This window comes from Semicossyphus pulcher, unplaced genomic scaffold (genome assembly GCF_022749685.1).
Source record: "Semicossyphus pulcher isolate SPU_LCO1_2020_fin unplaced genomic scaffold, fSemPul1.0.p SCAF_10, whole genome shotgun sequence".
Taxonomy (NCBI): Eukaryota; Metazoa; Chordata; class Actinopteri; order Labriformes; family Labridae; genus Semicossyphus; species Semicossyphus pulcher.
The window spans coordinates 25068271-25094881 of NW_027211604.1; the positions used below are offsets into that span (position 1 = coordinate 25068271).

At 42.2% G+C, this 26611-nt stretch overlaps 1 protein-coding gene across 3 annotated transcripts; it reads left to right on the plus strand.

Annotated features, from left to right (window-relative positions):
- Positions 1-5152: 5152 nt before the first annotated feature.
- Positions 5153-25172, plus strand: p2rx1 (purinergic receptor P2X, ligand-gated ion channel, 1). 3 transcript variants are annotated; one of them, XM_069666763.1, is made up of 14 exons: positions 5153-5474; positions 13200-13344; positions 15859-15930; positions 16269-16338; positions 18533-18620; positions 18745-18825; positions 20205-20346; positions 20508-20653; positions 23510-23600; positions 23691-23756; positions 23858-23953; positions 24295-24384; positions 24530-24574; positions 24666-25172. In XM_069666763.1, the coding sequence occupies exons 1-14, from the start codon at positions 5338-5340 to the stop codon at positions 24669-24671; spliced, it is 1275 nt and encodes a 424-aa protein (XP_069522864.1). In that variant the 5' UTR covers positions 5153-5337; the 3' UTR covers positions 24672-25172. The 3 variants fall into 3 exon arrangements, with proteins under 3 accessions (XP_069522864.1, XP_069522872.1, XP_069522881.1); XM_069666771.1 differs by having other exon boundaries at positions 16269-16326; XM_069666780.1 differs by lacking the exon at positions 24295-24384.
- The last annotated feature ends 1439 nt before the right edge of the window (positions 25173-26611 follow it).

The following is a 26611-nucleotide window of genomic DNA, read 5'->3' on the forward strand; positions in this document are numbered from 1 at the left end:
TAGCACCTGTAAGTGCTTAATACAAAGAACTGTCATTTTGATAATGAGGTGGAACAAAGCTCAACTGTGGAGCATTTCTAGCAAAGGGACTGAATGGAGTATTGTATCTTGGAGGCATTTTTCCTCGTACATGAGAAAAGGTGCATCTCCAAAACAGTGAGCACAACGACCACAATGTTATCCTTTCATTCCAATAACAATAGTTAGACTGGATAAGCCACATTATTTATTTATTACAAAATATTAATCATAGGCTAGACGGCTGAACCAATGAAAGCCTTGCACATGCAGGCTCTCAGCCCTCTGCGCTGGAGAAGGAGTCTTGTGCATGCATATCATGAATGAATGTGACTCAATTAATCTCATTCTCTTTAATACATCTGTTCTTTTTTAACCTGTAAATTCAGTGTGAATGCCTGAATGAAATGCCGTCACAGGTCGGAGGAGGGGTCAGAGGAGCGGGGCTTATCAATACTGACACAAGCGGATGGTGACACATTCAAACCGCTTCCTGTGGGCTTTCAACTGCAAGGACACCGCTCTGAGCTGTACATTTAGTCCCACATGACTGACTGCATGCAGTGTTAAGAGATGGACTGAGCAGCAGAAAGAAGCACAGACAGACTCTTCATCTGAGTTTAATGTCAGACGACACAAACATTAAAGTGTTATTACTTCTAATGAAAGAAGAAATCATTTATCCAAAAGAGCGCCCTCACATCAGGTCTCTTCTAAAAGTGACATGCTGAAATGTAGAAATTGGTTTGCTGGTTTGTCAGAAAAAAAGTGGCTATGACAATGACTGACATGTGTAAGCAATATGGAAGTAATATAACATAAAATATTATCCAGGTAAGCAGTCGATGTAAGCCAACGCCAGCTAGCTCAATTCCTGTAACATGGAAAATGATTGATGTAAAAAAAAAAAAAAATTTAAATATTAACAACCAAAAGCTAAAAAACTGTCCCGTAAGCGTAATGCTTTATCTTTAATTATTTTTCATTAGGACATGTGATACGTACATTAAAATGAAGTGTGTATACTGTTCTCATTCATACATACCACACACACCCATCAGATACAACATCCACAGAGCTATCAACAGTGGTAAGTGAAGCTTTTAAAACACAAACAATAAAACATAATCAATAATTAATAAATAATGTTAAAAAATAACATTACTTCTAAATATATAAAAATATGTTAAAAATGTTAAAATAAATAATTAATCTGCTCATGAGTCTGATGGATGTGGGTACGAAGCTTGACATGGCCCTCTTAGTGCTGAAGGTGAGTGATCTGTATCTGTGGTGACTGTATTGGCTGTGTATGTGTGTGTGTGTGTGTGTGCGTGTGTGTGTGTGTGTGTGTGGTTTCTGAGGCTATTTGTATTGCTCTTAGTTTAGTCCTGTTGTTGTTCCTGCTTCAGTCCGATTATAACAATTTATGTATTTTTATTTATGTATTTTAATGCTTCTATAACTTTTTGGGTTCCAACAAAATAATGCTAAAAATAGTTTTGTTGTCTGGTGCTGACATTTTCTTTTATTATTCTCCAGCCCTACAAGTCCTCATACATATATGATACCTTATTCAACACGTGATAACAACACAAGAGAGCCATTATTGACAACCAGTGTTGTGACGTTTATTTACAACACATTTCATTCAGAGGGTAAATTCAAAGTAGTAAATTCACTGACAAAGCAGGGGACGTGGTGCCACCTTGTGTAATGTTTACAAAGCAGGTTGAGTACTTTAGTGCTGCTCTAGTCCACATATGTGATCTGAAGTTACATTAATGGGATATCTAAGTTCGAATCTGACCCAAATTTTAAACTATCATTATCTTTGTGATTATTTCGTAGATCAATCGAGTAACAACCGCCCCCTGAAAAGAAAAAGAAAAAAACGATGAACAGCTCTCAGAAAGGGCCATAAGATCCGGCTCCGTTCAAAGAGACGTAATTCACAACACTATTGACAACAGTTTGTTCATAAAACAATCATTCACACAGGAAACACAAATTAAGACCTATCAAGTGTTTCAAAGAAACATAGTGGCTCATAACATAAGACTGACAGCTGCTATTTAGGTGAAGGGTTTCTGTGCACATTGTAGGCATCTTTAAAAAAAATTGGTTTATAAGGAGTAATAAGACATTTTTATAATGTCTCTATACTGGACCAGGTGTTTCAGTGCCTGTCTGAAGACTCACTATGATTGTCAAAGTCTTTCTGGATTGCATTTTAGGTAACAGTACGAGCACCAACATGTTTGTGGGAGTAGCACAGATAATTTTGCAATTCACTGGAAATTGTGTAACTAACGCTCTGTAACCTGGTTTGCCACATTCTGCAGCAAGGGTTTGATTTCAAAGATGCTACACCCAATGCTGTAAACCAGTTCATCTTCACAGACTCTTCTTTTAGACTAAATCAGTTACAGTAAACAAGAACATGACAGTACTCCACTGAGACAACCCGGAAGTAAATCAAGCTGAACCAAGGTGGTTAACATGGTAAACACCAGCAGGTTCAGGCTCTGTCTCACACTCTTATGCTGTCCTTTGTTTAATTAAAGAGCTGGTTCATCATAATTACCTCAGGTGGCATCTATCCATAGGGCGGCTGTGACTCAGGCTAGTTGTCTCTCAAACAGAGGGTTGGGGTTTCGATACCTGACTGCTACTGTCACATTGAACTATCCTTGGGCAAGACACTGAACTCCAAATTGGCACTTAGGTCATTGCCAACAGTGTGTGAATGTGAGTGTGAATAGGTGAATGTGACATGTTGTGTAAAAGCGCTTTGAGTGATCGTGGTACAGTCCATTGACCATGCAGATAGTGTAGTTTGTGGAATCTTTTAACCTCCATCATTCTCGAGAAGAGGCTGAAATCTCAGAGACATTCATCCATTTTCTATGCCACATATCCTGTTCAGGGTCACGGGGGGTCTGGAGCCTATCCCGGCTGTCATCGGGCGAGAGGCGGTTACACCCACGACTGACTGCCTGTCAATCACAGGGCTGACAAACAGACAACCTTTCACACTCACACCTATGGGGAATTTTAGACTCATCAATGAATCTAACGAGCATGTGTTTGGACTGTGGGAGGAAGCTGGAGTACCAGGAGGGACCCTGCGCATGCACAGGGACAGAACATGCAGACTCCACACAGGACGGCCCACTTCAGCCGAACCGGGATTTGAACCAGGAACCTTCTAGCTGTGAGGCGACAGTGCTAACCACTGCAGCTATCTCAGAGTCGAATGTTTCAAACACTGTACGTATGAAAGCTTTTTTGCTTCTTTTACCACATTGAATCTGCAGCATCAGATCCACCCTGAGATTTTGTATCTCCATTAAGAATATAAAACCTTGTGGACACTTAGCATGCTGACATTAGCATTTAGCTCAAAGCACCCTTGCTAGCATGGCGGTAGATTCTAAGTCTTATTTCTCAACAGAAAATCAATTATGCTCCAATTCCATCCATCCATTCATCCATCCATTATCTTCTGCTTATCCGGGGCCGGGTCACAGTGGCAGCAGGCTAAGCAAGGTGACCCAGGTGTCCCTCTCCCCAGCAACGTTTTCCAGCTCCTGGGGGATTCCACGGCGTTCCTATGCGTGACAGGATACATAATCCCTCCAGCGAGCTCTGGGTCTGACCCGGGGTCTCCTCCCAGTTGGATGTGACCGTAAAACCTCCAAGGGGGGTCTTTCAGGAGGCATCCTAATCAGATGCCCCAATCACCTCAACTGGCTCCTTTCGAAGCGAAGGAGCAGCGGCTCTCCTCCGAGCTCCCTCCGGATGTCCGAGCTCCTTACCCTATCTCTAAGGCTGAGCCCAGACATCCTTCGGAGGAAACTCACTTCAGACGCTTGTATCCGCGACCTCATTCTTTCGGTCACCACCCAAAGGTCATAACCACAGGTCAGGGTTGGAATGTAGATCAGCAGGTAAATTGAAAGCTTTGCCTTCAGGCTCAGCTTCCTCTTCACCACGATGGTTCTGGTCTAACGCCCGCATCACTGCTGATGCTGCACCGATCTGTCTGTCTCTCACGATCCATTTTACCCTCCATCCTGAACAAGATCCTGAGATACTTAAACTCCTTCGCTTGAGGCGGGGGACCGCTATACACTCGGCTGCAAACCGAATTCTGAGGTCCCCAAACTGGAAACCCTCCTCCCCCCGGCTGCGCCTTGGGTGTGCCCCAGTTTCCCATTATAAACAGCAGCTTAAGGCCAATTGGCTCCCATTAGATTGTCTCTATTAGAGCATTTTATGTTATTATTTAGATTGTCACATAGCCTCTTTTTGCAATCCATGTAAAATCCAGACAATCCAGCCAAATCCGTACAATCCCACCAAAATCTAGCCATGGTTGGTATGTTTGTATGTCGTGTGTGGATCAGGCTTTAACCAGATTTAGATTTTAAACATGATTCCAAAATAAGATGTTCCCTTCGCTGATCTCTGGAGATTAGACAGCACTGCCGACAAGTGACACAAATAACAGATGAGAAACCCTTTATGTCACATTCTTAACATTTCAACTTCTGCATACTGAATCAGTTTCATTATAATTGTGCATTTTGCAGCTTCTTTTCCTTTGAGAAGGAAGATTAGAAAATTCAAAGCACCTCGCGGCACATGAAAGGAGAGAGCGAAACCCCAACTGTTTCCTGGTGTGCCCCCCAGCAAAGTGATAAAACATAAGAAGGCTTAATGTCTGCATATGGTGACACGAGGGAAGGCAAACAAGTCCAACTGTGGTGTGTGTTTGTGTTGAGCTTATGTGGTTTCTGTCTCTGCCTTCATACAGGAAGAGGGTGTCAGTGGACGCGATAAGGTTTGATTGCACAGAGAGAGGAGGAGGAGGTCCGGCGCTTGTGTGGCAGCTGTTCAGCTATTTCAACCTGCAAGTCAAGAGTGAATTACAAAATAAAAGTATGTTCTTTAATTTGTGTACAAAATAAGAGAGTAGAAAAGCAAGAAAAGGGAAGGAAATGCAATAGGGTTGTTAAAATGGACCAATGGGATTGGCTAGTGACCCTGTGCAGAGAGAGAGAGAGAGAGCGAGAGAGCGAGAGAGAGAGAGAGAGAGCAGGGAGGGAGGGAGGAAGTCCTACTCTTCAGGACTTCTCATGAAGCGCGTCAGACGTCACTAATGAGAGCAGGCAGAGGACCTTCACCACTGTAGTGAGGCAGGACACAGAGGAGACCAGGAGGAGGAGAAGAAGTGGAGCCCGGGAGTTTATATGCAAGTGAGGTGAAAAGAGAGAGAGACACTCGTCTCTGTGGGTCAGCTGATGAGAGAAGATGAAGAGCCAAATCACCAACGCCCTCTCTGACTTCTTCTTCGAGTACGAGACCCCGCGCCAGGTGCTGGTGAGGAACAGGAGGGTGGGAGTGGTGTGCCGCCTCATCCAGCTGGGGGTCCTGGCTTACATCATCGGGTAGGAGCCAAATGTTCATGCTTTTTTGTTGCTGTCTGTTCAGAGGGCCGACAGGTGAACACAGAGAGGATTTGCATTGTGTTGCATGTCTCAGCTTGTTAAATGACCCCTCAGAGTGACCCTGCGAATTCCTACAACTTTGTGTCTTTCATGGCTGGGTTGTTTAGAGTGATGTAGAGCTGCAGCGATAACAGGATAAAATGTGAGGAAATTCATCTCCAAATATGGTGATCATAAATGGATCATTTGGATCAAATTCAAGCACTTTTGGCCTCAGCTTTATAAATAAAAGCTTTTGCTGCTTCTTTTCCTCCCCCCCATTTTATAAATAAAAAGTCTTTAGCTCTGAGAATGAGCAACTTCCTCTCATTAAATAGACGAAACGATGAATTGATGAAAAGAGATTAATAGACAAATATTAATATCAACACATAGCTTTGGTCATTTTGAAGCAAAAATGCATTCGCTTTTTTCAGCTTCCTAAAATGTCAGTATTTGCAACTTGCATTTCTCACAACTTTGTGACATTTGATCAAATAATTGGACATTTTTGAAGCAGACAAACATTTGCTGGTTCCAGCTTCTTAAGTGTCAGGATTTGCTGATTTTTTCCATTTTGTGAGTGAAAATTCAGCGTTTGTAAAATTGTGAAAGGATTTCTTTCAAAACTTTCTGACTTTAAATAGACAAATCGATTAATCGATTAACTGATAGAAAGAGATTAATGTTGATATATCAATATCAACACATCGTTTTTGAAGCAAAAATGTCAAACATTTTCTTTTTACAGCGTCTCAAATGTCTGGATTTACTGTTGTTTTGTGAATTTGCAAATGGAAAGTCTTGGTTTCGTGACATGCTGATAAACATTTCAAACAACTTTCTGACATTTGATAGACTAAATGATTAATCGATTAATTGATCAAAGGAGATTAAATGCCAAATCTTTTTTTTATAATCGATGCATTATTTGGTGATTTTTCAAGCACAAATGTAAAACATTGTGAAATTCGTCAAAGGATTTTTTTTCACAACTTTCTCTTATGAAATAGACGAAACGATTAATCGATTAATTGATGGAAAGAGAATAATATACAAATATCAATATCAACACATCGTTTGGTAATTTTGAAGCAGAAATATCAAACATTTGCTGTTTCCAGCTTCTTAAATGTCAGGATTTGGTGCTTTTTTTTTCTCAATTTGTAAATTAAAGTCTTGGGTTCGTGAAATTGTGATAAACATTTCGAACAACTCTCTGACATTTGATTGACTAAATGATTAATCGATTAATTGACTGAAGGAGATGAATAGCCAAATATTTCAAGAATTATTTGGGATTTTTTCAAGCAAAAATGTGTGAAAGGACATTAAACATACTAAATGTTGTCAGTTGTGACCAAACCCTGATGTCTTCATTTTGTACTGTATGTAGGTAGGACTGTTGCACTGTATGTAGGTGGGACTGTTGCACTGTATGTATAGTTTCATCAACATCATTTTTGTCATGTGACTTCTGTATGTTGCCACAGAGGATCACAGATACAAACTGAAACTTGCCTGGTTTTGTTGACACAGCAAATATGCTCAGCAGTGATGACTGAATGGGCAAAAATGTGCGATCAGAGGACGGATGAGTGTTGTTCACTGCCCTTCTCAAGTTCAGACACAAACTCCAACATGCTTCTTAACTTACGCACACACTTTCTCCACACACGCTTTGACATGTTAAAGCCGTTCCCTGGAAATGAACCGTGCGGAGAGCAGAGCCTCCCTCACAGCGCCCAGGTTACTGTTTTTGTTATAGTTGGTAATTACCCGGTAATTACTCATACACTGTTTGTCTTTCTGTGCGTGTTAGTGTGAGTGTGTGCACCTCTGAGCTGCAGAACCTGAGGAGCTGAGTGTGATGAACACGCTGAGGCAGATGCTAACACACATAACAATCAAATAATGCCGAACGGCGCGGTGACGTGTTACCTACTGCTGGTGACACTGAAGGTGACCAAACACGTGACAGATGAAGGCAATTTAAGAAAATCCTCTCTAGCTTATGGCAAGGTTTTCCTTTCTTTTTGGTTTTGAGAGGGAAACCACGCTGATGGAATCCGACTGGAAGTGGCCCATGCTGGTTTCTCTCTGTGGGCCACATCCTGTTCTCCACACGGCACTTTTATTTTGAAAATCTTCTGATTCAGATAACAGCAAAACAAACAGAAGTGTGAGGTTTTCAAATGCTTGGTCTAAAGGGATCTTCTTATGACCTTCCTCTGCTGTCACCTGCCTTCTGCAGCCGTCAGGACAGGCCACGTTACGGCCGGCTGATGATGGGCATGGAAGGAGATGTGATTAAGACGCTGTCCTGACTCTACTCTTCAGGACTCAAACAGCAGGCTGAAGGCAGACTGTCCTACAGCCTGTCAGGCACTTAAGAGCAAACTTTATGATTTACTTTTATTATTTAAATTAGCAGAAAACAGACATGTAGACTTCCATTTTTGGTCTTATATAGTCAATATCTATTTGTGTGCTTTTATTTTCTTAACTGACATCTTTATTGATGAAAATGATGCATTCTTGGCCAGCTACGGTTAACAGAGCGCACATACCAGACAGTGCTCTGCATAAATCTCTCCCTAAAATATCCCACATCACAGGTTTTGATATTTATTATGTCTATTGAAAACAGGCCCAAAGACAAAGACTGGTTTAATAGAGAAGCAGCTTCACAAAGTCACAAATTAACTCCCGTCTTGTCACTTTAAAGTTGGAAATAAGGCGAATCTATTGTTTTTTCACTTGGAGCTGACTATTTGAAGGTTGATTTATTATTTTCATTGTGATTCGTCTTCACGAACTGAGCGGTAATCTCCGCTCTGCAGCGCGTTAGTGAAAGAAAAGCCCTGCGCACATCAAGCAGCCTCCTCGCTGCCTCGCCGCTCTCCCTCTGTCGCAGCAGATACAGATCTCACTTAGACTGCTGTTTTGGAAGATCCCTCCATTATTTCATGCTCATGCGTTTCTTTATCCCATTAATGTGCTCTATTTTTTCCCCTCCCCGTGAATGTAAGCTCCAACTTGCATAATTAGATTTTCCTGGCTGATAGAAGTTGTCTTTTAGCTCATTGTGCGCACTTTATTTCACTCTGAGAGATGTTTCTGCTGCGAGGTGCTTTCATTGTGCGCTGACGAATGGACGTGTGTGCTGCAACACATGAGTCCTGCAGGCCTTCTGCCAGCGGGTAATTGCTTTTCCCACCCTGTATGAAATAGCTCTGCATCTACGTGTGTGTGTGCATGTGTGTGTGTACATACAGTACCTTCCAAGTGCACACCAGCTGTTAACCATTCCCCCTGGCCACACACGCAGATAGGACAACACAATGAGACGCTTCACTCTGCAGATCAAACAGGAAAAAAGTGTGAATCTGGCACTAGTTCTTTATTTATTCAACTCCACGTATGTGCAGATTTTCATGAGATTTTACAAAAAGAACAAATCTAGAACATTTATTACATTCATTTACAGGTGATTTCACACCTCTTTATAGGTTATCATCGGTGCTGTTAGAAGTGCTCAGATTCTCTCCTTACTACTGCTTTACAAGTTAAAGTCCTGCTTCCAACATCCAAACTAAGTAACGGAATAAGTATTATCATCTTAATGGATTTAAGCTTCATAAAAATGATGCATGAATGTGTAAGCTGCGTTTAAGACTTGTAGCTCCTCCAAGTTGAGCAAGTTTAAAGTACTTAATAATATAACTGGGTAGTTTAGGCGAATGGTTTCCAGGGCCTCGTCCAAAAGGTCACCAGATGAATGTGAGGGGTCATTAGATGATTCATAAGGGAGGAGAGCATAATTCAACCCTCCTGCTCCCCTGTTCCTCCGGATTATTTGGCATGTTAACCATCTCCAGCAAAGACGAGGGATTAGACATGCAGCCAATAAAATGTATCCTGCGTCCTACACCAGATCTCTCAGACAGGTAGCGCGGAGCCATCAGAGGCCTACAGGACTCACAGTAACAAATGACACTGATTAACACTTATACAGGACTATAGATGAAAGAAGGGCTCACTTTTTTTACCCCTTATGGTATAGCCTTGAACAATCGGCCTTGATGACACAGCTGTAAGCACAGACACTGGACAGGGCATAAATGCACACATAAAGATCTTATGCATCAGCTTCACCATGTGTGTGAAAACAAATCTGCCCCTAAGGTCCTAACCACTTGGACTATACATGGAAACCTCTATTAAAGAAGAAAAGACAAAGTTCTGATACACATATTTGTATTCTTCTTCCTCCTTTTTAAACTTGTAATCTCGAAGATCTCAGTTTCGTTCTCTTTGGCGGCACCTGTGGTGATAAACAGTAATTGCAGAAGCACACTTCCCAGATATCCAGACAGTGCTGCATGTGTGACGTCCACGGTTGGCTCCAGTTGTAACTCTTGATTTTCCTGGCTGACGGTCGCTTTCCTTTTCAGACTGTTTGCTTCATCTGAGCGTCGAGTTTGTTTCTTCTGCTTTGGATTTTCACTTATTTTTGAAGTTGTATCTGTAGTCATCCATCTTTTCTTTGTTTGTTCAGCCATAGTAGATTACTGTTTACTCGCAACACTTGCAGAGAGCAGAAAAGCAGCCGCTTAGCTCCGCCTACCCTCTCTGGCAGACCAACCACTGCTGGCTGTTGGAAAACGCGTCACTAACTGGGCGCTGCCACAGACACCCAGTCCATAATAATACTATATACTGCAAATGTAAAGGCTTTCATCAGCGGGCCGTAGGCTCAGTCACCTTAGTGTTACCTCATTCAGAGATAGAGACTTAACATTTATTTAAATGAAAATCTTTTTAGATTATCTCTAACCTCCCTCTAACCTTTGCTTTTTTTATGAAACATTCACTCTTTGGACCTAAAACAGTTATAATCCGTCTTTGTCCTGAAACCCACCCTGGCTAAAGGTTAAAACATTGAGAATCACTGGTATTATATTATATATCACTCTTTACACATTTTATTTGATAAACTTTTATTCTTATGATGTAAAAACTAGAAACTAAACCTTTTGAGTAAGTGGGGTAAAACTAACAATACTTTATAGGACCTACTTATCAAAACACAAGTAGGTCAAATTGCACTTAATTACAGAGAAATGGGTCACTCAATTTTGACAACTGGTTACACCATCAGGATAGAGGAGGACAGTTTGTTCTGTTTGCACTGCAAACACGCATGCTGACACTTTAAGATGACTTTTGAAAATGTTATCTGTTCTATCAGACCAAAAGCTTTCGTTATGTATCAAGAGCAATGATCAGCACTGTGTCTCTGCTCAGCCACAGCCTTGAGAAAGCATCATTACTTTCTGCTTGAGCAACTTTCACTTCCTTCTTGAAACTTGGAATCTTGAAGCCTGAATCTGATGTAACTGTCACAGTTCTGGGTAAAATAAAAAGGTAAAGGACCCAGGTGCAGACAATGGTGAGGAGTTTAATAAACTGAGGCAAAAAAAAATGCAAAAACAAAATCTTAAATCCAACAAAAGACAAAACAGAAAACCAAACAAAAAAGTCTCACAGTCAAGGTAAAAGAATAATCCAAAGGAAAACCTGGAAACGCACAGGAGCAACAACGGGGAACCACAAGGGAACAGGAAAATCCACAAGATCAGTCCACAGGTAACACGACAGTTTCACAGGTAACACGACAAAGACAATGAATCAGCACATAGACTAAATACACTTAGGAGGTGAGGCTTTTATAACTGTAAATTATGCTAAGGTACTCCACAGGTATCACAGAGAGAAATATGAAGCTTGAAATTAGCATAATACCCCCCTTTAAACAAATATCTGTTGAAAATTTACTCCTTCAAAAATGTAAGTAAACTCCCACATGATGTCTATTTGCTTCAGTGCTCGACCTTCATCAGGTAAAACTTACTTACCTGCATTTTGGATGGATTCTTTCCTCTCCTGCACACCTGTCCTATGAAACAAATCTACTAAAAATGTACTCCTTACATTTTCAAATCAGCCTCCTTACTTTAGTTTTCATGCATTTCAGGGGAATTATTGATTATTTGTATTTTGCCTCATTGCACGCCTCCATTTCATCTTTAATGTTGTGTAAGACTTGGAACTTTCAATTGACGTGAGCATCAGAACGTGTCAACCCGTATATCACCAACTCCTGCAGATAAACTCTGAGACACTGTGTGAGGAGAGGATACCTGCATGCATGAGACAGACACAGTAAACCATGTTTAATCAAGCAGAAACAGAAGAAACAGCGTGTGGAACATATAGGCGGGTTTTCTGGTAACACATAATTAGTCTATATGAAATAACCACATGCTAAAGCCTATTTTTGGATAATCCTCTGTGAATTAAATACTTGACAAATTAAAAGTACTGAGTTTCAGTACTGAGTCTTTTTCTGCATATTAATTACCACGTTAATAATCAGCGCATCCGTCTGTGGTTTGCTCCGGGTTCGCTCTAAGGATTAGCCCAGCCCGAGCGCCCCCAGTGACTTCTGACAAATGTAAAACGCACAAAGGTGAAATGGTGGCGTGAAGACGTAACAGAGGCGTAACAGAGAGGTGGAGCTGGCACGGCGGAACAGCGCAGTCTGTGTGTGAAGCTCGTGCTGTTGTTTACAACTTGCGCACATTTTGCTTCAGCAACGCCGGAACGTTATGTAAAAACACGCTGGGGCAGGTTTATGCTGGCGTTGCTTGGTCCAGTGTAAAAAGGCAAAGGCTGCATGAAGGCGGAGCTTCGTTACAGCGAGTGTAACTCCGCAGTGTAAAATGGGCTTCGGGTTAGCTTCAATCAATCAGACTTTATTTGTGTAACACTTGTCATACATATAAAAAGCAGCACAAAGTGTTTTACATGGACGGAAAATAAATAAAAACATGTAAACAGAGAGCTCAATAAAAACAGGAACTGACGAGACGCTATCATGAATTCATAACGAGGAAACACTGGAGGTACGATTAAAAGGTCTTCAGGTAGGCTGTTCCACAGGCGGGGGCCGTGATGATAAAAAGACGCCTCACCGTAGGCTTTGGTTCGGACAGTTATAAGCCCACCACCTGAAAACCTGATGAAACTTTGAACCTAAATGGGACAATAAGACATACGACTCTTTGGCGTTTAAACCAGTAAATCTGACACCCGCCACACGAAACATGACGACATGATGAAGAGACAAGAGACGGAAACTTGATTTTACGGGACTTAACTTAACGTCCAGCTTGTGACATTATTGTCAGTGTCTCGTTCTTATAATTTCTTGAAGGTAAGATTGATTTAAGTTTAGTCTACAAAATATGGCGTCCGGTTCAGTTAGCTTTGCACAGAATCAGCTGGTAGAAACTTCCTTTAGACGTTGAATCAGTGATTTACTTTTAACGTAGTGAAGTGTCCTTACGCCTGCTTTATTAATGAATGTGTGCCACCTCTGGTTTGTACTTGTCAGATTTGTCTTTGTGATGATAAATGAACAGGCATGTACGCCCACCCTGACACAATCCCTTGCACGTGTGTCCTTGTGATGTATGCTGCTGGCATGTGCCGTTTGTCCACATCACCACTATACATGCCCTTGCCTGCAGAGTTGGATCGTTGGATGGTTGGCTGTGGTGTAAGTTGGAGTTTGATGTTCTGCCAGGCCTGACATGATGCTCTCTGTGTCTCGTATAGGTGGGTGTTCATCTACGAGAAAGGCTACCAGTCCACAGACACAGCAGTGAGCTCCGTCTTCACCAAAATGAAAGGAGTGGGCTACACCAATGAGAAAGGATATGAGAGAGTGTGGGACGTGGCCGACTACGTCTTCCCTCCACAGGTTGGTGTTTGAAGCCTCTCATATGCTCATCACATGACTCCTTTTTTTTTTGCACAAGCCACTGAACATATTTAGGTTTATAGCAATCTAATACATCTGGGTTAGAGTCAGATGTTGTGAATCCAACATACGGAGTCCATGAATCAAACTGTCCGGGTGAATAAACATCAGGCTGAGTCAGATGAACAACGTCAGGAACCCTCTGCCCTGGAGTACGCTGGTCTCAGGTCAGATGGTGACAAAGATAAAGGTTTAGTCATGCTCTTAAAACATCCGTGTTAGCTAGATTTCATGACAGATCCAATCATCGGATAAAGTACACACAGAGTGAAAGTTACCGGCTTTGTCAACATCAAGGTGTCACTGCGTCGTTGCATGCGTCCTGTAAAGAAGTGAGCAAACAAGCCTCCGAAAGGAAGAGTCTGGTCAAACACAATTCTTTGTTTACCCAAAAAGTCCCTGGGACCTGTTATCTGTGGGAAAGAAATAAAGAGACACAATGAAGATGGTCATGTTTGCTTTCAGTTGTGGGTGTGGGCCCTTTCTTTAATTCAGAGAGGATTAGGGACATGGTTTGATGCGATAAGCCCAAACAGCAAGATGAAAAGGTGACTGTAGGGTAACGACTCATGCTTTGATCGGATGAAAACAGCGCCCACCAGTTAATCTTTATTCTTTTGTCAGTTAATTTTCCCCAAGTGTTCTTTGTTTAACTTATTGAGTTTATCAGTTTGAATGTTTTCATGTGGTTATGGTCAGTGTGAGAAACATTTGATCAAATAGGCTGTACGTTCTGAATGTGGACTCATAATGCATAACAGCCCCAAAGTAGCACATTGACAAATCCAGCCGTTTGTCCTCAGCAAAACAAATTCCACTGACAACAATGAAATTGCTCATTTACGATTAACCAGATCAATGTAAAAACTAGTGAGTTCATAGGTCAACTGAAAGAGCAGTAACATAACTAACAGAACATCTCTGCACTGTTCGTTACATCATTGCTGTTTTGTTTATTTCATGGCAGTGTATGACTGTACTGTATATAGTGCTGGGTTAGTGACCAAAGTTGAGCACTATTCTTCATGATGCATTGTGGGACATTTTGAGTCCACTATAGGTCATAATATTTTTCACTAAACTTTTGGACAGCTCAACAAAATAGTGAACCCACTATAGTGGACGATGGAGTGAGTAATGAGTGATTTGGCCCTGGTGCTTGCTCATGGTTGATTAAGTTGGGTCTCTATAACACTACAAAGTGTTAAATCTAGACCTGCTTTATCTGTAAAGTGTCATGAGATATCTCTTGAAGTGCTCTATACATAAAACTGTATTTGTTGGTTGCTTGATATCAGGACTGACAGGGTTAGCGCCTTAGCCAAAACTAATTAATCAAAACAGAAATATATAATTAAAAAAATAGTTTGACATTTTGGAAATAACTCTCTTTCCCCTCTTGCCAAAAATGTTTGATGAGAAGATCGATACTTCTGTCACATTGACTGCTAAATCCTAGCCTATGAAGCTAAAGCCAGCAGCTTGTTAGCTTGGAGACTGTGAACTTGTAAGTTAGCCTCGCTCTGTTGAGAGGTGACTAAGTCTGTGAACTTAATGCAAAGATTTGACAGGGAAAAAGGAAGGATTGTTTGTGTTGAATTCTTAGTTCAGTTTGAGGCCTGTAGCTGACAAGCAAACACACGAGCATAGTCGGTGTTACTGCTGCTAGCTAGCTTACAGCTTATGTCTGTAGGCTACTGTTTGGGAAGAATCGATATGGAGTGCACAAACTGTAGCCTACAAAAAATGAAGGCGAATGAAATGGGGCAAGAACAAGTTGCTCTTTCTGTCCAAAACCACCAAGCCAATAACTGTCTCTTTCGGAAGTTGTTTCATCAAGTCCTTGCTAACAGTTAGTGCATAGTCTAGCACATAACCACACATAGACCACAACTTGTCGTTCATTAGAATTTCGTTCCAGCAGAGTCTTTGGTAACTCTTCCGTCTGTGCTTTTAAAGAGCGCTATGCCTCAAATGACACCACATAATAAACCACAGAGTGTTTCATTTCTGTACGGATTAAAGAGATATGACATGTAAATAAGGGAGCTTTCAGAGGTGCTGGCGGGTGGATTTTTGTTATCTCCAAATTCTTCTCTATTCCCAGGTCTTATGCTAAGGTAAGCTAACTGGCTCTGGCTCAATCCTTGCATATGAGAGTGGTATCAACCTTTTTGGGCAGGAAAGCAATATTGAAAATGTTAACCGATCCCCGAAGCTACAAACTGATCATTGATAAAACAACATGTGACTGTTGGGATGTGGAGGTTTTTGTTGGAGGCTGTTCGTGTTATCAGCAGTGTCACCAGTGGGATACAGCGGATTAATGTTTGACAGGCTGCCTACAATAAACTTGAGAATGCTGCATTGGAACTCCTACATCCTTTATTATGTAATTTTATGGCATGAATAAATGAGATTAACACCATCATCTTTGTGAATCCTCAACCTCAGGGTGACTCATCTTTTGTGGTGATGACAAACTACATCATAACTGAGGGTCAGAACATGTCAAAGTGCCCAGAGGTAAGCAGAACAACCCTTGCTCTATTTGCTGTTTCCCCCTTCACTCTGACTCAGCCCTCTCTGTCTGATGTATACACTTCCATAAATAGTAAAACTAAACGGAAATTGTGTCTCATTCCAAGACTGTTTGCGTAATTGTCCAGCTGTCGAATGGGACCATTTTTTTTAATACATAATTGCCTCAAGATGACTCAACCAGCACTTTCTGTATGCACCAAATGAATGCAAACTTTTATCTTACATTGTTGTTTTCATGTCTGAACTGAACGGTTTCTACATGTCCACATTCCTCAGTTGTATAAACACACACTCTCACCCTGATCTCTTGTTTATCACAGCTCCCAGGCAAACACAACTGCAGCTCAAACAAGGACTGTGAAGGAGGGAATTTCAAACGTACGGGACATGGTAAATCCTGACGGCCCGACAGTGTGTGACCTCTGCAGTCCTCACTGAGCTACCGTCTGTCTGTCTGTCTGTCTGTGGCCAAGCTAAGCTTCTATTTTGTTATATTTGTTTCATCAAACAGAGACAAAAAGCTGTTCTTAAACCTTCTGTGAGGAGTTTTAAATCGGTTACAGTCTGAGTTGAGCAGTGATCTCTCTCTGTGACCTAAAAAAGGAAAACAGACTATCAGCTTAATGACCGACTATTTCTGTATATTTATTTTGATGTTAGTCAGCGCTGTGTTAAAGTAACGTTCCCTGAAGGTTCTATGAAGGATATTAGAACATCTTAAGACTTCCTTTGAAGGACCTTTAAGGGAATGTTCCCTGAGGGTTCTCTGAAGGCTTTTGTTTTTTAACACCCCCCCCCCCCCAAAATAAATAAATAAATAAATTAGCCACTTAAAAGGAAGCAGGAAGACATTTTTTTTTAGATTTTTCATCGGCTGCATCCTTTGAAGGACATATCTGAAGGCTGATTGTCGGAAGCTGTCCCATTTCAAAGGCTCCTTCAGATGGGGCCAACAAATGCGTCCTCCTTTTCCTGGGACATGACGGATCCATCGGGCGCGTTCCTTCGTGGCCCAAAGTATCCTGAGATTCAGTGTGCCAATTCAAACACGATGGAGGAATACACTTTAAATGTGAAAGCTTTTGGTTTCAACACAGTCGAATAGCCAGCGATACAAATGTAAAACACCAAACTTAAAATTAAACTTAAAATTATCTTTAGTTTAAGTTACCTGGCGCTGGTTATGATAGCTAGTAAGCACGCTAGCTACCTGTTGCTAGACGACAGGAGTGGCGTGTGGTGACACAAGGGTAAGGGCGGGAACAGCTGGTGACACAAACAAGAAATCCTCCGCAGACCAGACCGTCTCATTTCAGTCTGACCTTCGCGGTCTAGGAAAGACTCATCCTTCCAAGACCGCGTTCTTCGAAGGATGTAGCCCCGGCTAACAACACACATCTACAGGACAAGAACAGCAAAGAGATAAGACGTAGCACTTTGTCTGCATGGTTGCCAAAATCAAAACAAATACAAGCTATAGCTGCTGAAAATATCTTGAAGCCAGTGACAGAATCATGCCGGAATAAGGGATGTTGCCCTCGAGGAGGATCAGGTCATGGGGCAGAATATTTGCAAAAGGGGTTGTGGCTCTTGAGACCGACCGAAGGATCGGTTCACACAATTAATACCAAAATAGGGCCGATCTGACTCATCACCGTCTGTAAACATTTAGACTTAAACACACATTTATGCTGTCTGTGACTGAAAAAAACACCCTGATTAAAATCAACAACCTCAGTTTGAGCAACCAAGCACAGTGCGTGTGTTTGTAATGTGCTTGTTGATCATTGGAGCAAGCAAGACAAACCCGGCCTTAAGCAAGCAGACACATTCATGTGTATATAAACACAGGGACAGATGTTACAATTACGGCTGTGCGTGAGAGCTGACAAGAATCATAAGCACACAGAGACATTAAAAACAAATAGCCATTGAGACGGGAGCTTTTTTAATAGGTCCAAACATATGTAGCATCGTTGGCGAGTTCAAAGAGCAGTTACATAAATTTACTGTCCTCCATCTGTCCCGGGGTCCAATCCGGAGCCTTTCAAGTCCTGTGTGACCTACATCGACTTCAATAAGAACATCGTTAGCCGGAGCTTCAGATCTGTCTGTTTCCGACCAGTCAAATTCACCTTGAGGTGCCACCATCTCTTTAGAGGCGGCATTATGTCTCTACGTTAGTGGACAAGCAAACACTAGGGGCGCGCCTGTAGCTGAACAGACCACTGGGCTCCAGTTAAAGGTCAGAGAGCGACGCTGAGTGACCAAACGCCTGCTAGAGAACTGTCTGTGAACTCATCCAGCACACGCTGAGAGAGACTGATACCAGCAAAGCTAATCACATGCAGAGAAAATATATGTTCGGATCAGGGCCAGATAAAGGAAACAGCTACTTCAGCGCTCGCTCTGCTGCACTTTTATATCGCACTTGCTGCTGTTGATTCTAATCCAAGATAAGGTGATTAAAGCCTGCGTCTTGCTTTGGCTTTTCTTGCTTTTTGAAACACATGCTGCACTTTTTCTTTGCTCCAGTTTTAAGTGTTGTCTCTAATGATAAACTTCAGTGTGTTTCTACTTCAAGGACAAATGACCGGTGTTTGTGTGAAAACCACTAACACCTGCGAGGTGCTGGCTTGGTGCCCCGTTGAGGACGATTCTGTTATACCAGAGTATGTACAAACATTCACTAATTCATATCCAAGCTTACATTGACACGTGACCGGATTACATAACTGTCTGCTCCTCAACATACCGGACGTAATACTCTCTTTTCTTCTATTTATTTCCATCCAGTCCTCCTCTGTTGATGTCTGCAGAGAACTACACACTGTTCATCAAAAATTCTGTGACTTTCCCCTTGTTTGGCGTCACAAGGTGAAGGACCTCTTTCATATCAAGTCCAATTTAGCAGATGCAACACATGGATTAAGATAAATAAATAGAAATAAGCCAGGGTTTGTCATCTGTTTATTCTAAGTTGAGTAATGACAAACAAAACACTTTCAAACATTCTTAAAGGGGCGGTCCACCTGTAGGTCAGATTACTAACATAATATCTGGAGGAGCTTTTTTAAGTTCGAGAAAATAACCCGGATGATGTCATAAAGGTTGTTTTGACAGATGCTTGTGTTAAAAACTGTGGGGATGAAATTACAGGACGAGAGTATTTACCAGATAAGTAAGATCTAATGAAAGATTTTAATGAATTGCATTATAGGAATTGTAGGATCCAGTGTTTTTTTAACTTTACCAATGCCAAGAGCTAAAAGTCGGGATATTTATACCTGTAATTTATACCTGTAAAAAAAAATCAAATCTGTCTCTCACAAGTCCCCAAATAAATTGAGTGAGTGTTACACTTATTAGAGCACCATTTTAAGTTTGAGTGTTGCCATACAAGTGTTTTAAACTCTTGGTAAAAGCATTAAAATGACACAACATATACAGTAATATTGCCTTATTATTAGAGATGATTTTTTTGTCCAAATATGTAGGATGTAAGAGGATTTCATATTTTTAAAGTGATAATCTCGAAGATTTTCATTTAAGTCTCTATCTATCGCTGAATGCGGTAACACAATGGTGATTCAGTCTGCGGCCCACTGCATTTGCAGTATTAAGAACTGGGTGTCTGTGGCGACTTTCGCAGAAAGAATCCCAGTTAGTGACGCGTTCTCCATCAGCCAGCAGTGGTTGGTCTGCCAGTGAGGGTAGGCGGAGCTAAGCGGCTGCTTTTCCGCTCTCTGCAAGTGTTGCGAGTAAACAGTAATCTACTATGGCTGAACAAACAAAGAAAAGATGGATGACTACAGATACAACTTCACAAATAAGTGAAAATCCAAAGAAAAAGAAACAGACTCGACGCTCAGATGAAGCAAACAGTCTGAAAAGGAAAGCGACCGTCAGCCAGGAAAATCAAGAGTTACAACCGGAGCCAACCGTGGACGTTACACATGCAGCACTGTCTGGATGAAGTGTGCTCCTGTAATTACCGTGTATCGCCATAGGTGCCGCCAAAGAGAACGAAACTGAGATCTTCGAGTTTACCACTTTAACTGTGCAAATAAGTACATTTTACATGGTTCACAATATTTTTGGACACACTGTGCTGGTAATTGTTTCTAAGATTAAAGTCACGTACACAGGAATGGCCCTTTACCTGTTAAATACACACAAACCAATGGAAACATCAACACACTGAAACAGCTCTGTTTGAAGTAAAACTGTTCTATGATGCAAATGTATGTTTTCAGGAGTAACCTGGTGGAGGGTATTGATGCTGGGTACATCAGCAAATGCCTTCATGATCCAGAGAAAGATCCACTGTGTCCCATATTCAAACTGGGAGACATAGTCAAACTGTCCGGCTTCACATTTGAAAATATAGCCAAAGTGGTGAGTCTGCTGCGTTAGATCTTTATGCAGAACACGTTCAATGATTGTCTGATCCATCTTATCACAGCTGCACGGTTTATTTTTTCGCTTTTTTTTGTTTTTCTTGTCTCATTTGACACAAAAGAAATTTTGTATTTTATGATGTGCTTTCGTCCTGACAGGGAGGGGCCATTGGTATAGTGGTGGACTGGACATGTAACTTTGATGTGGATGTAAGTCACTGTAAACCGATTTACAGATTCCACGGTTTGTATGGAAACCCCAGTGAGACAGACAAAGCCAGAGCGTCAGTGGGCTACAACTTCAGGTGAGAAAAAAAAACTTCAATGAATGAAGGTGTTTTTTTGTAATGCAGACATACACTGCTGAAAGTAAAGGAATATGATTTAAATTGGCATTGCCAAAATAACATTGTATTTGTAAGAGAGGGGGGTTTGAGCAATTTTATTTTGCTTTTCTGCTGAGATTTCGATGAGTAGATTCATCATTAATAAAGCTGGAGACAGCCGCCAATTAGCTTAGCATAAAGACTAGAAACAGCTACACTTAGTTCTCTTTCTACACTTTGGTTTAGGTACAGATTAAACACACTATATCAAATGTGTTCCTTTGTGAGCTACAGAGATGGAAGGTAGAATTTGATGCTTTAGTTTTTTGCCCCTGATCCCAGATTTTATGCTAAGCTACTGTGGCACTGTCGCAAGGAGAGGCATGGGGGTCGGGTTTGATGCAAGCCGGGTGGCAGGCAAAGGCGAGGACCAAGGTGTGCTTATCCTTTCAGGCTTGTTTCGCCCAGGGGGTCTACAGTATCTACAGTCGGGTACGCAGTGGCTAGGAGGGCTGTGGCTTCCATGGTTGTGGAAGCAGACACCTGGGTGTGGGAGGACTTCGGGGAGGCTATGGAGAAAGACTTTCGGTTGGCCTCAAGGGAGTTCTGGCAAACCATAAGATGACTCAGGAGGGGGAAGCAGGGATTGGCTCAGGCCGTAATCAGCAGAGGAACTGATGACCCCAACTGGGGATATCTTTGAGTGGTGGAAAGAACACTTTAAAGAGCTCCTGAGCCCAACCAGTATATCCTCTGATGTATGAATCAGAATTTGGCAGAGGTCGCTGAGGGTGTTAAGCAGCTCCTAAGTGGCAGGGCGCCAGGTGTAGATGAGAATCATCCAAAGATGCTGAAGGCTCTGGACATTGTTGGGCTGTCGTGGCTGACGAGCGTCTTCAGTGTCTCATGGAGGTGGTGGTTCCAACTATCAAGGTATCACATTACTCAGCCAGCTGTGAGAAGTTCATTCCTGGGTGCTGGAAATGAGACTCCAACTGATCGCTAAACCTCGGATATAGGAGGAACAATGCGGATTATGTCCTGGCCATGGAATGACCCTTGCAGGATTGTTGGGGGTGTCATTGGATTATGTTCATCCAGTCAACATGTGTTTTGTGGAATTGTAAAAGGCCTTTGATCGTGTCCTCGGGGGTCCTGTGGGGGTTAAGGTTAGGGTTATATGGGGTACCAGGGCCGATGCTACGAGCCATCAAGTCCCTGTATAACCACAGTGAGAACTGTGTCTGCACAGCTCCTTGTTTGTTTGTTTGTGATTTTCATGGACAGTGAGTGTCCAGTTTAGGAAACTCAGAATTGCATCTCTGCTTTTTGCAGATGATGTGGTTCTATTGGCTTCATCAGACTGTGACCTTCAGCAGGCACTGGGGCGGTTTGCAGCCAATTGTGAAGGGTTGGGATGAGGGGTCAGCACCTCTAAGTCTGAGGCCATGGTTCTCTGCCAGGCTTACTGCCGAAGAGAAGGACCTTAGGAGTTCAAGTATCTCAGGGTCTTATCCACAAGTGAGGGTAAAATTCATTCTGAGATTGACAGATGGGTTGGTGCAGCGTCAGGAGTAATGCAGGCATTGTACCGGACCGTCGTGGTGAAGAGGGAGCTGATCGGCCTGTCAAAGCTTTCAGTTTACCTGATGAGATGTCACCCAGAGCTCGCTGGAGAATATATCCCATGTGGCCTTGGAGCGCCTTGGGATCCCCCAGGAGAAGCTGGGCTTACTTGCTTAGCCTGCTGCCATCGCAACCCAACCTCGAATAAGCAGAAGAAAATGGATGGTTGGATGATGGATGGATGGATGGATGATGGATGGATGGATGGATGGATGGATGGATGGATGGATAGATGGATGGATGGATAAGCCAACTGTCTTCTGGCTTCAGTATGAACAGACAGACATGAGTGGTATCAATCTCTTCATCTAACGGACTTGTTTAGTAATTTCCTGTTCCCTTTGAAGAGGAAACTGTTCTGGTGCAACTCAATACTTTCAGTTTCCATGCTGAAACACTGCCACTGTCACCAGTATTTATCATCATTGCTCACTTCATTTTCCATGGACTGGACAGTGTTAGCACCTGCTGTGTCTCCGTTTAGGTCTGTTGAGTTGATCTGATGCAGATTGCCTGAGACGTATGATGTGTACTTGCGCTCAGTTAAACAGTTAAACTCAACACAACGCTCTAATGTTTGTCTCAAACTGTCACTTGTTATTGTTTAATGCTTTTACTGCTCCTTCTACTCTCACACAAAGCCTAAGTCAATATTAGGGTGTTATTGAAGGAGTGCTAACTAGCTTCAGGGGTGTGCCTTCCATGCCATCCCAATTTTATTACCATTTTTATTTGAAGCAACAATATCGAACTGTTTATTTTTTTAATAGGATCATTTTGAATATATTTTTTAAAAAAAACGTGTTTAATTCTTCAGGATTAAAACCCCTTGTTGGGGCACTGGTTTTGTGCTCAGTGGGTAGAGCAGGCGCTCCAAATACCAGAGGCTCCCGAGGCTACGATCCTCAACGCAGTGACAGCAGACTCGACTCCCGTCCTTGGCCCTTTGCCGCATGCCATTCCCCACTCTCTTCTCCCAACATTTCCTGTCTCTCTTTGGCTCTCCTTTCATTAAAGGCAAAAATAAACAAGTAAATAAATAAAAACCCTTGTGGCTTTTAGTTGTTTATTTAGTTTGAGAAATGTGCTGTTGTTCAGGCTCCTAAGCAACATCATCTCAAACAGATGATAGGGAATGTGATGTTGGAAACATAATAGTAAATATATATTTATGTTACACTCTCTTTTATTTCCTGTACCTGTTTGTAGGTATGCAAAGCATTATTTGGAGAACTCCATTCAGAGAAGAACCCTTCTCAAAGTGTTTGGGATCAGGGTCGACATCATTGTTCAGTCCCTGGTACGTCATGTGAATCTTTTTTTGATGAATTTGATGAAATCCCGACTTGGTAAAGAGTCGAAAAGGAAATTTGCTTTCTGTCTTTAACAGGCAAGAAAATTTGATATCATCCCAACACTGACGGCTATCGGCTCTGGAGTGGGAATCTTTGGAGTGGTATGTTTCGGCCTGATTTTCATCTGCAATCATCACTTCCTGTTTGTGTTGTACTTTGCATGCAAACTAATATAATTCTGATTTTCAAACCAACTTTCCAGGCCACCGTAGTGTGTGACTTGGTGCTGCTCTATTTGCTCCCAAAAAGAGAATTTTACAAGAACATGAAATTCAAATACACAGACACACAAACACAGGTAAGCTCTGAGATGCATGCGAACTGAATCTCTACTGTACAGTCTGTTATCATGTAGCTTTATAATGTGTTTGAACACCAGGTGGCAGCAGAGAAGCATTTAAAATAACAGGTGTGTGTTATTCTTTATTTCACCTCATTTGGACCCATCTCTGTTCTTGCAACAGAAACCCTTCTGACACAGAGCAGCAGATTAATTCTGTCTGTATTCCCGAAACATTCACGGCCAGTGCAGGGCTCTCTACATTTTATCTGATAGAAGATGAAATCTCCCCGCACCCCCCTCCCGCCTCAGACAGTTCTTTCTTTAACTGAACCAGGCAGAACATTTTGTATTTGCAGCCTGACAGCGAGTCGCTTGGTTTAGACACAAGCGTCTATTACACCATTGAAGCAAATGCAAGACAAGCCCAAGGCACTGACAAGTCCAACGTGAGTGCACGTAGAAGTCTAGAGAAGTAGAGGAGATTTTCTAACAAGTTCTTTATAATGTGATGATGAGGAGAGTCCTTTTGGTGGTTAACCTGTGAGATTTAAATGTCTCCTATTCTGTGGATTTGACCCTTTTATCCCACAGGACCCTGATTCAGAGGCCGGCAGCATAGAGACCGAGGTGTCGAAAGTAAGAGATTCATTTGTTGTGTTGTCTTAAATCCTGTTTTCTTCTGTTTCTGTGACGAGTGAGGTCTTTTTTATCTCTTCTTCCTGTGTAGAAATGACCCGGGGACAAGCTCGTGCGGTGCTTTTTGGACTGTGTACTGCACTGAAGCTCTGCAATAACACAGACTGTAAGTGGACTCGGCGCCAGAAGAGGACACAGCTGAGTGACTTTGCTACACGTGTCCTCTACGTCTTCTTCACAATCTTCAGCAGCATCTTCAATCAACAGCATCTCACCTCTCTTCAAACCAACACCCTGACCAACCAAGAGAGAGACTCTTACTATCGTGTGTACACTAGAGCCCTAGCCTAGCTCAGCTGTGTGTGTACTTTTTTGGGTGTAGCTCGGTTTGCTTCTATTCATACTTTGGGTGTAACCCTCCACCTCCTAACTGTCTCCATATCCGTGCAGGTGAGAGCACAATTTGTGGCACTTCTGTTTGTACACACGTCATGATCTCTGTCACTGTCCTTGTCAAAGCAAGACTTACACACGGCGTATCGGAGTGATCCATCCCCTGTGTGCACTTGTGATCAATAAAAGATGAACAGATATATAACTTCTGTTTCTTTTTTGCCTCGGTGCAGGAAGTCAGACAGACATACGTGCAAAAACGAGAGTTCAGATTGTCTTTTATTGTCTGTGATCATGTCTAGGTGTACAAAAGCATGCAAAAAATAGCTTCTTTTTATATATCGGTACATATTTACATTGTGACAAGTGCATTCCATAGGGATGTGCCATGCTTCGGTTTTTGTATGAGCGAGTACAGAGAACAAGACGACACGAGAAACACAGACAGCAGGCACCTGAACACACAGGACAGTTAACACGGAAGATTCACAGTGACGAGCTAATCGTCCCCGACCTCATGTAATGTACAAACTCACTCTCACAGAATCCTCCTCCTTTGGATATGATCATGTCCTGTTACTTGTTTCCTGTGCTTAGTTTTCTCCTTTGTTTCACGACAGGAGCAACACTGATCCATAAAGTATTTAAAATGAGCAAACCTAAGCCAAGGCTGCACAACACAATAACTTTTTAATGGTTGCATTTAACATGCATCTGGATCCAGCATGAGAACAGGGGCGGATTACTGTGCTGACTTTTGGAGAACACCCGGAGTCTGTAAGTAGTGGGCAGGTAGTTCTACAGGGATGATTTGTGCAGCAATGCAAGAGAGTAACCTGGTAAACTCTTTACATGTTTTAAGTGCTATAGTACCAACTTTCAGTTGAACTAGGCAGGCTTGATCAGAGAGGATAATTTGAAGAGAAGGTTACCATGAAATCCAAATATATACAGCTCCGGAAAAAATTCAAAGACCACTACAAATGTTCCTTAAATCAGCATCTCTCTCTTCATGTCACGGCCGGCCCAATCTAGATCAGAACCTCACTGAAAACCTCCTGACTGTGATCAAGAGGAAGACGGACGGTCACAAGACATCGAACAAAGACGAGCTGCTGCTAGAGCGGCCTGACGTCACCCAGCAGCACTGAGACAGACTGGTGGAGAGCATGACTAGATGCATGAACGCTGTCACCAGGTTTATTGATTTGTGAACTCTTCCTGAGTTAAAACAACAGAATACTGATATATATATATAAGACATATATATAATGTTGGATGTTCAGACTAAACGTGGGTGGAGTTTCAGATCTGTAGGTTAAAGTATGTCTGAGTAATCCTCAGGCTGCTCAGCTCAGTCAGCTGTGAACGCCAGCTTTCACACTGTTTTTTCAACGCAGCTTCAGCAGGCTTCAGAGAGCTGGCCAATCAGAAGAAAGCGGGCTTGTAGGGTTTCTTAAAGGGACAGAGCTGACTGGTGCTCTGTGCAGGCCCTCATACAGCCTCTGCCTGAAACCACTCGGTGTGAGAAACATGACCTGCTGAGCTACGCCGCAGGTATCACAGAGTGAAACATGAAGCTTGAAATTAGCATGATACCCCCCTTTAAACATGAACGTTTTCTTTGCATCATTTGAGGTCAGA